The following is a 12,905-nucleotide window of genomic DNA, read 5'->3' on the forward strand; positions in this document are numbered from 1 at the left end:
AGACAGAGTGGCAGATTTCCCTTTTATATTTATAAAGCAGAAGCTCATCTTTGAAGAAATGACCACACTTCCATATTATCTTGTAAACCAACCACTAGGTGCTTTATGTGCCCAGAGAGAGGAAACTTCTGGGACTCGGTGCAGTGGCCAGATTGGGATTTTAACCCAACTCTTGCCGGGTTGTCTCAAAATCATAATCTCTCTGGAGCTGTATGTGAAAGGACTGCCTAGCACAGGCCAAGCAGGGAAGCAGAAGGCAGGAGAATCACCAAATGCCTCAGAAGAAAGAAGCTGGGGAAGATCGGCATGGTGGGTCCATGCACCGGGCGCCAAAGTCATAGGGCACGCCACCATTTAACCGGCAGTGTTTTCACTTTGTGTCTCACAAAAACATGGTACCAGAATCCATGGTGCCTACGATCTGACAAAGTAAAGCATCACTGACATCTCTGTTTCCCCCACTCGACCACCAGCCTCATGCAGGGACCTTGGCTTTGCCATCACAGGATGGAGCACCTGGGGGTAGGAGCGAGCAGACACATGGAGCCCAGAGGCCAGAGTGTCTATAAGGGGTGACAGCCCTAATGCCCACTCCTTCTTATGTGACCTTTTTTTTTTTTAAGATTTTATTTATTTATTTGGGGGAGAAATACAGAGATAGCGAGAAGGAAAGAAAGAGAGAGAAGCAGGCTCTCCATTGAGCAGGGATCCTGATGCGGGGCTCGATCCAGGACCCTGGGATCATGACCTGAGTCGAAACCAAGAGTGAGACACTTAACAGACTGAGCCACCCAAGGGCCTCTCTTAGGTGACCTCTTAAGGGACCAAGGCAATCTAATAAATCATCTTCATGAAGCTCTTCTAAATTCTAAGAAGGCAAATCGAAATATCACTTATGGAATATTTAATGTTCACTACTGTAGTTTAATGGCTAGAATACAGTTTTGAGTTCATTTCTGATCATACTTTGATCCATGTAATTAAACCCACATGGTGTGCGTTGGAACATAATTTACCATTTTAAATGTCTTCCGAGGCTCCCTGCTGTTGTAACGTTGTTATTATTGTGCGTTATGAGTTGTGTCTGGTCTATTTGATACCACATCCTTGGTGGAGAAAGCATCACCCAGTTCCACTGTTGTTCTGTGGGAAACAGTCTTTCTGGCTTGGTTTCCAGGATACATTGTGGGGAAAAGCAGAGGCTGCCAACGTCATTAGAGGAATTTTATCTGTCTTCATCAAGGAGTTGTAAGCCGAGAGAAGTGCTCTGTATTTCCTCTGCTTAGAGTTGGGGGGGAAATGGCTTCATGGAAAGCACACTGAATTCAGTCTCAAAGATGCATTCTATCCTTTGCTGTGCTGTGGGCTGTCTCTCCGGTATGATCAAGGGCTCGCCACCTTCATTCTTCTGACGGAAGTACAACGTCCCCCTGTTAAGCGATGAGTTTGAAGGAACAGTTTCTAAGTTCTCTCTCAGCTTGAATAGGCTATTATCCAAATTGTAGATCTTTGCCTGGCAAAGTCTTCAAAAGGTGGTTGCCGATGGTATAACTGTGCCATTATCATCAATATTCTCATTGTTTGCTGAATCCACACAGAGGTACCAAGAAGTTGGTCCCGGGGGGTCACGGCCGTCATTGTTGCCTCTTTTGGGGAAACTCTTCTCAGCTCCCTTCCTCTCTGCTCCTGTGGTATTTCGTTTATACCCATTATGGTCCTTCTCACTCAGCCTTGAAAATACTGCCCACTTACGTATTTGCCTAACTAGACTCTGAAAGGCTCAGGGCAGAGACTGTCCTGGGAGCTTAGGATGTGTGAATGTGTGAGAAGCAATCATCCTTTAAAAAAAATTAATACAGAATTTCTTAGGAGTTCTTCCGATAAATAATGGTGCCATCATAATTGCTTTTGATTTTTCTAAAGCAGCTATGCTTCGTGACATCCTGGGAGCCAAGTGGACTCCCACGTGTTTCTTTTTTTTTTTCCTTTTTTAAAATTTGAGGAACATGAACAAAATGGAATATTGTATATACAGCTATAAACGTCTGGATTTTCTCAAAAATATTGAGGCTTGGTCAATTCTGGGTTTGCCTTTCAGCACCACTGGCCAGAATGATAATTTTGTGCAAATTAGAACAAGGGGTCCCTTCCTCCAGGCAGGCTAAACCCCATATCAGGGCCTGTGGCTCGGGGAAGGAAGCCTGGGTTGACCGTTACCTTCCCTGGAGCCCCAGGGCCTGGTGCCCTTTGTGCAGACCCAGGGCTACCCACACAGTCCTGGCCTTGCTGTGCCATGCCTCCACCAGCAGGAACCGAGTGGCTGATGCCTTTCTCTCCATTTCTCACTGCGGGGAATATGGGATATGTGTGATGGAAGTGCGTGAAACCCATAGCTTAGGAGATTTCACTCGATGTTAAAAATCAGTATCTACAGGGTGCCTGGGTGGCTCAGTGGGATAAGCTTCTGCCTTCGGCTCAGGTCATGGTTTCAGGGTCCTGGGATCAAGCCCCACATGGGGCTCTCTGCTCAGCAGTGAGTCTGCTTCTCCCTACTCTCTCTGCCTGCCTCTCTGCTTATTTGTGATCTCTCTCTCTGTCAAATAAATAAATAAATATCCTAAAATTAAAAAATCAGTTTCTACATAAGTCTTCAGTTGGCCAGTCTTTGGGGGGGGGCAGAGAACTGAGCAGAGCCATTTGTCTAAATTTGACTCTCTCTTTGTTAGGAGAGGTCCTGTATGTCATATATTTGATGACTCTGGAACCCATAATCAGGGTTAAATCTTTTCAAAGGTAGTGAAACAAAAGCAGTCTGGTCCTGCTGAGGTAGGCATTTAGATCTCTGTGTCTGAGAGTCCCAGGTCCCTTAATGCTGAATGACCTATCTTCAGTGAGTCCTTACTGTTGTGATTGCTGTTTAACATCTTTCTTTAGTCATGCTTTCTCTCTGATACCTCTGCCCTGTGATTAACAGCCCCTTACAGGACTCTACCACAAGTGGAATTCAGGAGAGGAAAAGGTGTTCCGTTCTTCACACCCACATCAGTTCCATTCTGGCAGGGTGTCTATGCTTAGTTTTGAGAATAGTTGGTGACCAGGAGAAGGTCTTGGGGTAGGTAGCTGTCCACATGCTCAGAATTCAGTGGCTTGGCCAAGGACAGGAGGACTCGGTGCAGTGGCTAGATTGGGATTTTAATCCAACTCTTGCCAGGTTGTCTCAAAAGCCATAACCTCTCTGGACCTCAATTTACCCATCTGTAAGATGGGGGGGAATGTTCCTATCCCACAGAATAATTTGGATAAAGTCAATAAGAAAACCTATCTAAAGCAGGTTCTTAACAAATATTATTTTTCTTCTCTCTCTAAACCCATCTTCTTTTCCTCAATCTAAATAGCTAAATCAAAACTTTATTCAGTTTTCATTCTCCATTTGGAGATAAGGCATCATCAGTAACACTGAGGAATGGAACCCGTAAACCTATACTCAGACTAGGGTGTAAATAAGTGTCTGACAAATAGTAAAGAATTTTTGAGTGTTTGCTGTGTGTAAGACCTTGGACAAGATACCCTGAGGTGAAGGACTCAAGGTTTTCCCCTGAGGGGTTGACAGGCTAACTGAAGACCAGTGGAAAACTTCTTTTAAAACATGACAAATAAAAGCAGCACAGGCTAATCATACCGGTTTCAATCCCATCAGTTCTATATGGAACTTCCTGTTTCCCTCAACCCTTGCTAGCCCTGAATATTATATATATTTTTAGTCTTTGCCAAGTCCAGAGGCAAAATATATAGATTTGTAATTTGGAATTCCTTTTTGTTGATTGCTGATACAAATTCCTTGTCGACATTTCTCCTATTGCTTTACATAAATAATATCAACTTATCCCCACATATGATGCAGTTGTTTTCTCTGGTTTGCCATTTATTTCTTAGTTTTGTTCTTGATGGTTTTTATGTACAAAGTTTTATATTTTCATGTAATTACATAGTCCTTTATATTTTAAAAATATTATTCCTTACCTCAAAATCAGACTTTTTTTTCCCCTGAAAATTTTTTTGATATCTAAAGCTTTATCTGGATTTATTTGATTGGGTGGCATGAGAAAAGAGCTAACTTTATTTTCTCTCCCGGTGTGGCCAGTTGTCCCCAAACCCTTTATTTTCTCTTCCGGTGTGGCCAGTTGTCCCCAAACCATTGAACGATCTCTTCCTATACCCACTAATTTAAAAAATAACCTTTATAACATGCTAAATCCTTGTACATGTCCACTTGGGTCTGTTTCTATAGCCTTTCATACATGAATGTGTTTTTTGCCAGATTAATTTGTTTCTGCTAATCTTAAGCAAGCAAATGAGTAAGGTTGCTAATCTTACAACTTCTGTTGTTTTAAGGCAGTTCAGGACATTGAAAAAGAATGGGCCAAACCCACACAGGCGCAGAGACAGAAATTACAGGCTCTCCAGAAAGAAGACAACCAAACCAAGGTAAATCAGATATTGCACCAAGAGAAATCCCTTGGAGGGGAGTTAAAGAAACATATTAGAATTGAGCTATTTCTTAATTTATAAACCCATCAGCCACAAAAAAATGGTTTAAGATTAGGAAATGAGAATATCATCATTATTTTTTCTGATTATATTATTTAAAGATTCTGAAAAATACAGATACACTAGATTGTGGTGAACCCTTTACCCAGTTAATATAGACCCTCAGCACTTTTTTTTTTTTTTAACAACCACAGAGTATTCTGTTTTATAGTTATCATTTAGCTAACCATTTCTTATTATTGGAAATCTGGTGGTTTCCAGATTTGCTGCTATAAATCACTTTGACAGCGAGCACCACAAGGCCCAGGACTGTGTCTAATTTATACACTGTATGTTCCCAACACCTGGAACTGTTCCTAGCTGAAGGTCCCTGAACACTGCAGCCAGCATCCTCTGTCTTGGAGTACATGTTCTATTATTTCTTAGGATATATTTCTAGAAGAATGGTTTTAAAGCTTCCATAAAGATTGTACCAACTCGCACTCCCCCGTGTCCCCAAGCAGTGATAGAAGCCTGACGAACAAGGCACAAGTTAACAGAAGAAATGGACTCTGTTCCATCATGTTGTCTTCTTTATCCTTTAGACTTCGCCAGTGTTCACTCACCGATTTTAAACAAAATGCAAACAAAATTTAGAGGTCTCATTTATACCTAAATTTATATAAAAAGTAATTCTTCAAAAGCTCAGATATTTTGAGAATTGTACTGATGGGCAGGATAAGAAAGGGATAAAAGTATCTACTGCCATGATTTAATATTTTCTTTCCTTGGTATTCTGCCTCAGCTTTGTTATGAAAATTTTGGAGTTCAATTTCAATTATAGTGCTTATTTTGATAGACAGAATATTTGGATACAATCGGTTACATCAGCTGCTTTGGATACAGTTACAGATTCTAGGTACATTTCTGCTCCCTAAACTTATTAATTTAATGAATTTAGTAAGAATATTACTTTTACCATGTGCTATACTCCCCCCAAAATTGTATTTGTATTTTTGACACAAAACAAATTTTATTTTACCATACTATTTGTAGTAGTTGTCTTTTAAAAACTGTACTTTGAATGCATGAAATAGATGGAAAAAAAAAAAAAGAACTGAACCATGATTCAAATTAACTGATATTCTCTTGAAGGATCTCAGGATACTGACATTATTTAAGTGTTTATGCATTATTTAAGGTTTAAATTTAATAATGCTTAAATTTAATAATGCGTTAAATAACGCATTATTTAAGTGTTTATAAAGTTCTTCTGCTAGTAGATTCAGCACGTTAACAGCTATCGCTTTACTTTATGTTCCTATGCAAGAAAACCTGGAGGAGACATTGAGGGAAATTAGGGGCCCCTGGGTGGCTCAGTGGGTTAAGTGTCTGCCTTCAGCTCAGGTCATGATCCCAGGGTCCTGGGATAGAGTCCCACATCAGGCTCCCTGCCCAGTGGGAGGTCTGCTTTCCCTCTGGCCGTCCACCACTCACACTCAAATTCTCTCTTTCTCTCTCTCTCTCTCTCAAATAAATAAAATCTTAAAAAAAAAAAAGAAAATGAGTGAGATTAATTTAAAGGAGGAACGTGTTGATCTATATCATAGATAGGCTAACTACAGCCCATGGACCACTGTTTTCGTAAATGAAGTTTTTTGTTTTTTTGTTTTTAATTAATTAATTAATTTGACAGAGAGAGAGAGAGATCACAAGTAGGCAGAGACGCAGTCAGAGAGAGAGAGGGAGAAGCAGGCTCTCCACTGAGCAGAGAGCCCGATGCGGGGCTCGATCCCAGGACCCTGAGATCATGACCCAAGCCGAAGGCAGAGGCTTAACCCACTGAACCACCCAGGCGCCCCATGAAGTTTTATTGGCATGTGGCCATCATTTACATACTCTCTAAGACAGCTTCTTGTGCTAGGATGATTGAGGTGGGCAGTTGCAGTAGAGACCATATGCCCAGAAACTGAAAATATTTACTATATGGCTGTTTACAGAAAAGTTTGCCAACCCTCAATCTAAATGAAAATATATGAACATGTCTTTCGCCGTTATGCATGTTAAACTATCTTTTTTGGGTGTAAGCTTCTTTAAAAAACTAATTTTCTTAAAAAAAAAAAAAAAAAGAATCCTTGCAGATTTCTTTTAGTTTGCATATGGTCAGTAACATCACTACACGCACTTGTTGAATGACAAATGCCCACAAGTATTTTGAACGAGTTACTGATTCATCACTAACTTTCTAGAGAAATGGAGCTTAATTTTTAAACACTTTCATCTCCTTCAGAGCACCTCAGCCAAGAGTTGATTACAAAAGGTTTTTTAAAGTGTAACCATGCAATGAGATAAAGATCTGTATCATATAATAAATAAGAAACTATTGTAGCAAGAGCTTAAAATTGCTCTGTATGTTGTGGCAGCATTACTCCGCCCCTACCCCACCCCTGCATGCATAGTGTGACTCAGGACCTGTCGTTTCTGCCCTTTCCGTTGACCCAAAGAGGGGCCAGGCAACTTGACGTATGTCTTAAATTGAAGGCAAGGACCACAGCACAGTGAGCTGGTATGACGATGATGTGTGGCTGGAAGGGACAGGAGCCTGAACACCTCTCCAGCCTTGTAGTGACAGTCAGCTGTCCCCTCACTGCTCATGTCTGTTCACGTTTCATTTCATCAGAAAGTGCTTCATATAGTCCTTGAAAGAACTTGCCTTCATTGGAGAAAGGATCTGGAAAGGGCCAGGTTGTCACTGAGGGATCTCTCTGATCACATTCAGTCTTCGCTGATTGTGTGAGAACCCCCTTTTCTTCACACCCATCCCACACAGCATCAGGCAGGACCGTGGTGGAAAGCTGGAAGAATCAGCTAGAGGTTCACAAACTGATATCAGCTTTTTAAAAAGCAGTGGACAGAGGGCGCCTGGGTGGCTCAGTCATTAAGCCTCTGCCTTCGCTCAGGTCGTTATCCCAGAGTTCTGGGATCGAGCCCCACGGGCTCCTTGCTCAGTGGGAAGCCTGCTTCTCCCTCTCCCACTCCCCCTTCTTGTGTTCCCTCTCTCCCTCTCTGTCAAATAAGTAAAATAAATCTTAAAAAAAAAATAAAAGCAATGGTTAATAATAATGCTTTCTTACAAAAGTGTAAAGTCCCGGATAGATATTGTCAGGGCAGGAGTCTAGACCGCAGGCATGAACTGCAACCATCCTCTGTTCTTAAGCCAAGTCAGAAGCAGAGGGAAAGGGGGCAACTGGGTGGCTCAGTTGGTTAAGCATCTGACGCTTGATTTTGGTTCAGAGATCAAGTCCGGTATCTGGCTCTATGCTGGTGGTGCTTGAGAGCCTGCTTAAGATTCTTTCTCTCCCTTTATCTCTGCCCCTCCCCACATTCTCTCTCTCTCTCTGAAAAACAAACAAACAAACGGCAGAGGGAAAAGCTAACCCTTAAAAGTTATATAAAGGTGTTCCCTTAACACTACTGAGCTGTCTGTAACTCTACTTAGAAAGTAGGCTCACTCTCTGATTTTTTGCCATTTGCAAAATCTCTTCTTCTGACAATTCACACCATCATCATATAAAGCTGACTGTAAAAATTACTTTCTTTCTACATAGACCTCAGCTTAGTTTTTTTTTAAAAATAGCATTTTTTTTTTTTAAGGAGGCTCAACATCCCCTGTTGGGGATTGAACTCAGACCCTGAGATCAAGAGTCGCATGCTCTCCTGACAGAGTCAGCCAGGCTCCCTAACAGCATTTTATTTATGTATTTATTAAATTTATTTATGTATTTATTTATTTATTTGAGAGAGAGCGCGCGCCAGCAGTGGGGAGGAGCAGAGGGAGGCACACGGCCCTGATCAGAGAGCCTGATGTGGGGTTTGATTCCAGGACCCTGAGACCAAGAGTTGGCGCTTAACAGACTGAGCCCCCCCAGGCACCCCCAAACAGCATTTTAAATGTACACTTTTTGTTTATTTTGCTGTTGTAATTTGCTGAGGTAGAATCCTCTCTACTCGTTCATTTGATTCCCTCCATTCTTCTCCGTTCGTCATTCAGTCACCGAATATTTTCATCCCCACTATGTACCAAGCACTGTAGCAGGAGCAGAGACACAATGGTGAATGAGGCAGAAATGGTTTGACCTTGGCAGGATACACCATGAACTTCCCCAGGCCTTATTGTCAGGGAGCACAAGGGGCATTGTCTTTCTTCGTAACGTCCAGAAGAAAAAGGCGCTTTCACTGTGGCTCAATTCCATGTGTTGTACCAGGACAGCAGTAGCTTGTGACAGAAGGTTGTCACCTTTTTCAAGCAGTCTTTTGCTTCTTTTGGCCCACCTTCACCGCCGGAGCAGTTTCTGGAGCTGTCCCGAGAGGTCCGGCACTACGGGTACTTGGGGCTGGATCCATGTACCTGTGACTACCCACAGCCAGGCTGTGGGGTCGTCCTCTCTGTTGGCAAGAATGAGATCAGCTGCTGCATAACCCTGCCTGATAACCAGACCCAGGAAATCATTTTCCAGATGAACAGAGTGAAACGCTGGCAGGTCACTTTCCGTGTAAGTATCTTGGCACTTTAAAGTGATTTAAAGTCTCTACTTTGGTTTAAAAATCCTCTTGTCTTTGGATGACAAAGTTGGCAGTAGGGAGTGGTTCTGCCATTTGCATCACTACGTTGAGTGGACCAGCATCTAAGCCACATGAAGCTCACCTGACAGTCAAAGCCGTCTATCATCTGGTTCAAGTGTCCCATCTACAGCAGTAGAGACACCCACCTTCCTTCCCACTTTGCCGTGACAGGCTTCTCTACTGCTCGGAGGCTGGCTATAGTACAAGAGCATAGAGAAACAGTGGCTGCTGTTTGTGCAATTCTTAACACAGACTCAGGACTGACAAGATCTCTACCCTTGCAAATGAGACGCTGACCAGTAGAGCTCTTCTTAAGGATCCCCTTCAATCATACCTACATTGCCATCTCCTCCCAGAGGAAACCCTATGATCAGATGTACTGAGCGCCAACTTTGGGTCAGATGCTGTTCTGAGTGCTGCCACATCTACTATTTAATTAAATTCTTGCAATAACTCAGTGAGCTAAGTGGGATTATCCCCTTTACACGGGAAACTGAGGTTAACGAGGAGAGGACAAACTCTGTTAGAGCAACTGTAATCCCCAGTTGCTAAATCTGCGGAATCTATGGGGATTTTTTAGCTGGGACAATACTAGGCCTGTTTGTGGCACTTGGTGTTGTTTTATGGCCCCAGATCTGGTCTCTCTTGGTAAATGTTCCATGTGTACTTGAAAAGATGTGTATTCTGCCACAGTTGGATGGAATATTCTAGAAGTATTAGGTCAAGCAGTTGACAGTGTTCAGCTCTCCTGTATCCTTGTATATTTTCTACTTGTTCTGTCAGTTGCTGAGAGAAGAGGAATGTTAAAACCTTCAGAACTGATTGTGGATTTGTCTATATCTTTGAGGTTTATCAGCTTTCTCCCTCTTTTCCTGCCTTCTTTTGATTATTTCATTATTTGAATAATTTATGATTATGAGGAAAACATTATTTACACCATTTTTAGCTCGACCTTTTCATTTATTGTTACTTTAGACTTTCTTGTGTACTTAAACTTATTACATTCCACTTTTAATTATTAATTAATTATTAATTATTATACCACATCAGGAAAACGCATAACAACATTGTACTTCTATTTTCCCTTTTGTGATAGTTATTGCCACATTTCCACCAATTTCTTTTGGGGTGCCTGGGTGGCTTGGTGGGTTAAGCCTCTGCCTTCAGCTCAGGTCATGATCTCAGGGTCCTGGGATCAAGACCCACATTGGGCTCTCTGCTCAGCAGGGAGCCTGCTTCCTTCTCTCTCTCTGCCTGCCTCTCTGCTTACTTGTGATCTCTGTCTGTCAAATAAATAAATAAAAATCTTTAAATAAATAAATAAAGGCAATGGAAAAAAGTTCTTTAAAAAAATAAATAAACAGTTGATTCTTTTTAAACTTTGAATTTGGATGTAACTGTAAGTTAGCATGTGGTTGTAAGAAATGGTACAGAGATCCTGTGTACATTTCTCAAATTGTTAGTTACACCTTGCAGTACTATAGTACAACATCGACACCAGAATATTGGCATTGATACAAGCAAGGGTCCTAGCATTTTCATCATCCCAAGAACCCCTCATGTTGGCCTTTTATGACTTTACCCGCTTTCTCTTACCACACCTCTCTTTAGCCACAAGAACCACTCATCTGTTTGTTATTTTTATAATTGTGTCATTTTGGGAGTGCTACGTAAAACTTTGGGTGATGGGTATATCCTTACTTTGAGTATGTTGATGGTTTCATGAATGTATGCATATGTCCAGACTCATCAGGTTGTGTACATTAAATATGCACAGGTTATTTTTTACATCAATTACACCCCAATAAAACTGTTAAAAAAGAAAAAAAAAGGAAGCACTCTTAAAACAAGGGTATGTACTGATCAGCTGATGAAACTGTTGTGACCAGAGGTTTGCAGGAACCTAACCCTGCATTTTTCCCTGGAGCAATGGCTCAGTGTTCAGTAATGCAGTGAATAATAAGAACTGACTGCATTTAGGAGACAAAAATATAAAAAAAAACAAGGAATTGATTATCTTAAAAATGGTCTCTAAATGGAATCGTATGTAGTTTTTTTTTTACTCAGCATCATTCTTTAGTAATTCATTCAGATTGTTGTATATATCAGTAGTTTGGTTCTTTTTATTGCTGAGCAGTATTCCATGGTATGGAATGGATAAGATTTATTTCACCAATCAGCCAATGAAAGATACCTGGTTGTTTCCAGTTTTTAGCTATAATGAATGAAATTCATATATCTGTTTTGGGACACAAATCTCCATTTCTGTGGCATAAATGCTAGGGGGTACGATTGCTGGGTGGTATGAAAGTTGCATCCTTAGTTTTTTAAGAAACTGCCAAACAGTTTTCAAGAGTGGCTGTGCTAATTTCCATTTCCACCAGTGATGGATGCATGACTGATGGAGTTTCTCTGCAGCCTCAACAGCATTTGGTATTGTCACTGTTTTTTAGTTTAGTCATTTGCATAAGTGTGGAATGGTATTTCATTGTGATTTTAATTTGCATCTCCCTCCTGGCTAATGATGTTTACCATCTTTTCATGTGCCTATTTGCCATCTGTACATCTTCTTTTGCGAAATGTTTTTTTTCCCATATCTTTTGCCTATTTTCTAATTGATTGTTGGGTTGTTTGTTTTTTTTTTAAGATTTTATTTATTTATTTGACAGACAGAGATCACAATTAGGCAGAGAGGCAGGCAGAGAGAGAGAGAGAGGAGGAAGCAGGCTCCCTGCTAAGCAGAGAGCCCAATGCAGGGCTTGATCCCAGGACCCTGGGATCATGACCTGAACCAAAGGCAGACGCTTTAACCCACTGAGCCACCCAGGCGCCCCATGTTGGGGTTTTGTTGTTGTTGTTTATTTGTTTTTGTTTTTCATTTTTCACTATTGTTTTGAGAGCACTTCATATATTCTATTTACTAGTCTTTGGTTGGATATGTGGTTTGCAAATATTTTCTCTTAACTCTGTAGTTTTTCATCCTCTCAACAAGGTCTTATGCAGAGGAAAAGTTAATTTCGATGAATTTCAATTCATCAGTTTTTTTCTTTTATAGATTGTGCTTTTAGTGTTGAGTCGGAGAACTCTTTGCCAAACTCTGGATCCTGAAGTTTTTTTTCTTAGAGTTTTTTCCTAAAGGTTTTACAGTTATAGGTCATACATTTAAGTCCATGACTCATTCTGAGTTAGTTTTCATCTAGGGTGCAAAACTCAGAATGACATTCCCTTTTTTGCCTGTGGAAGTCCACTAGCTCGGGACCATTTGTTGCAAAGCCTATCCTTTAACTGACTTGCTTTTGCACCTTTGTCAGATATCAGCTGGGCACATTTGTGTGGATTTATTTCTGGATTCTCTAGTCTGTTCCATGATGCATGTGTCTATCCCTCCCCCAGTACTACATACACAGTCATTCCCTTCCTTTGTAACAGCTTTATCAAGATACAATTCACATACCATACAATTCACTTATATAAAGTGAATTCAGGGGCATTTAATTCATTCACAGAGTTTTACATCCAACACCACAATCAATTTTAGAATACTTTCATCACCTCAGAAAGAAGTCCCATATCCCTTAGCTTACGCCTGTAAGCTACCTACCAGCCCTAAGAAGCCACTAATCTGCTTGTCTTTATAGATGCTCCCATTCTGAACATTTCATGATTAATGGAATCATATATGATCTTTGTGACTGGCTTCCTTTACTTGGTGTAATGTTTCTAAGGTCCACTCTTATCATAGCATGTACCAACAC

General features: G+C 41.0%; 1 protein-coding gene across 2 annotated transcripts in view; it reads left to right on the forward strand.

Moving 5' to 3' along the window:
- SNX31 (sorting nexin 31) overlaps positions 1–12,905 on the forward strand; it is a 59,284-nt gene that overhangs the window by 33,177 nt on the left and 13,202 nt on the right. The window contains exons 9-10 of one of the 2 annotated variants that reach the window (XM_046020341.1): positions 4,393–4,485; positions 8,877–9,080. The exons of the other annotated variant lie outside the window; for it this stretch is intronic. Of the exons in view, the coding sequence (XP_045876297.1) occupies positions 4,393–4,485; positions 8,877–9,080 (297 nt within the window). The remainder of the gene's footprint in view (positions 1–4,392; positions 4,486–8,876; positions 9,081–12,905) is intronic. 2 annotated transcript variants of the gene reach the window in all.

Source organism: Meles meles, chromosome 1 (genome assembly GCF_922984935.1).
Source record: "Meles meles chromosome 1, mMelMel3.1 paternal haplotype, whole genome shotgun sequence".
NCBI lineage: Eukaryota > Metazoa > Chordata > Mammalia > Carnivora > Mustelidae > Meles > Meles meles.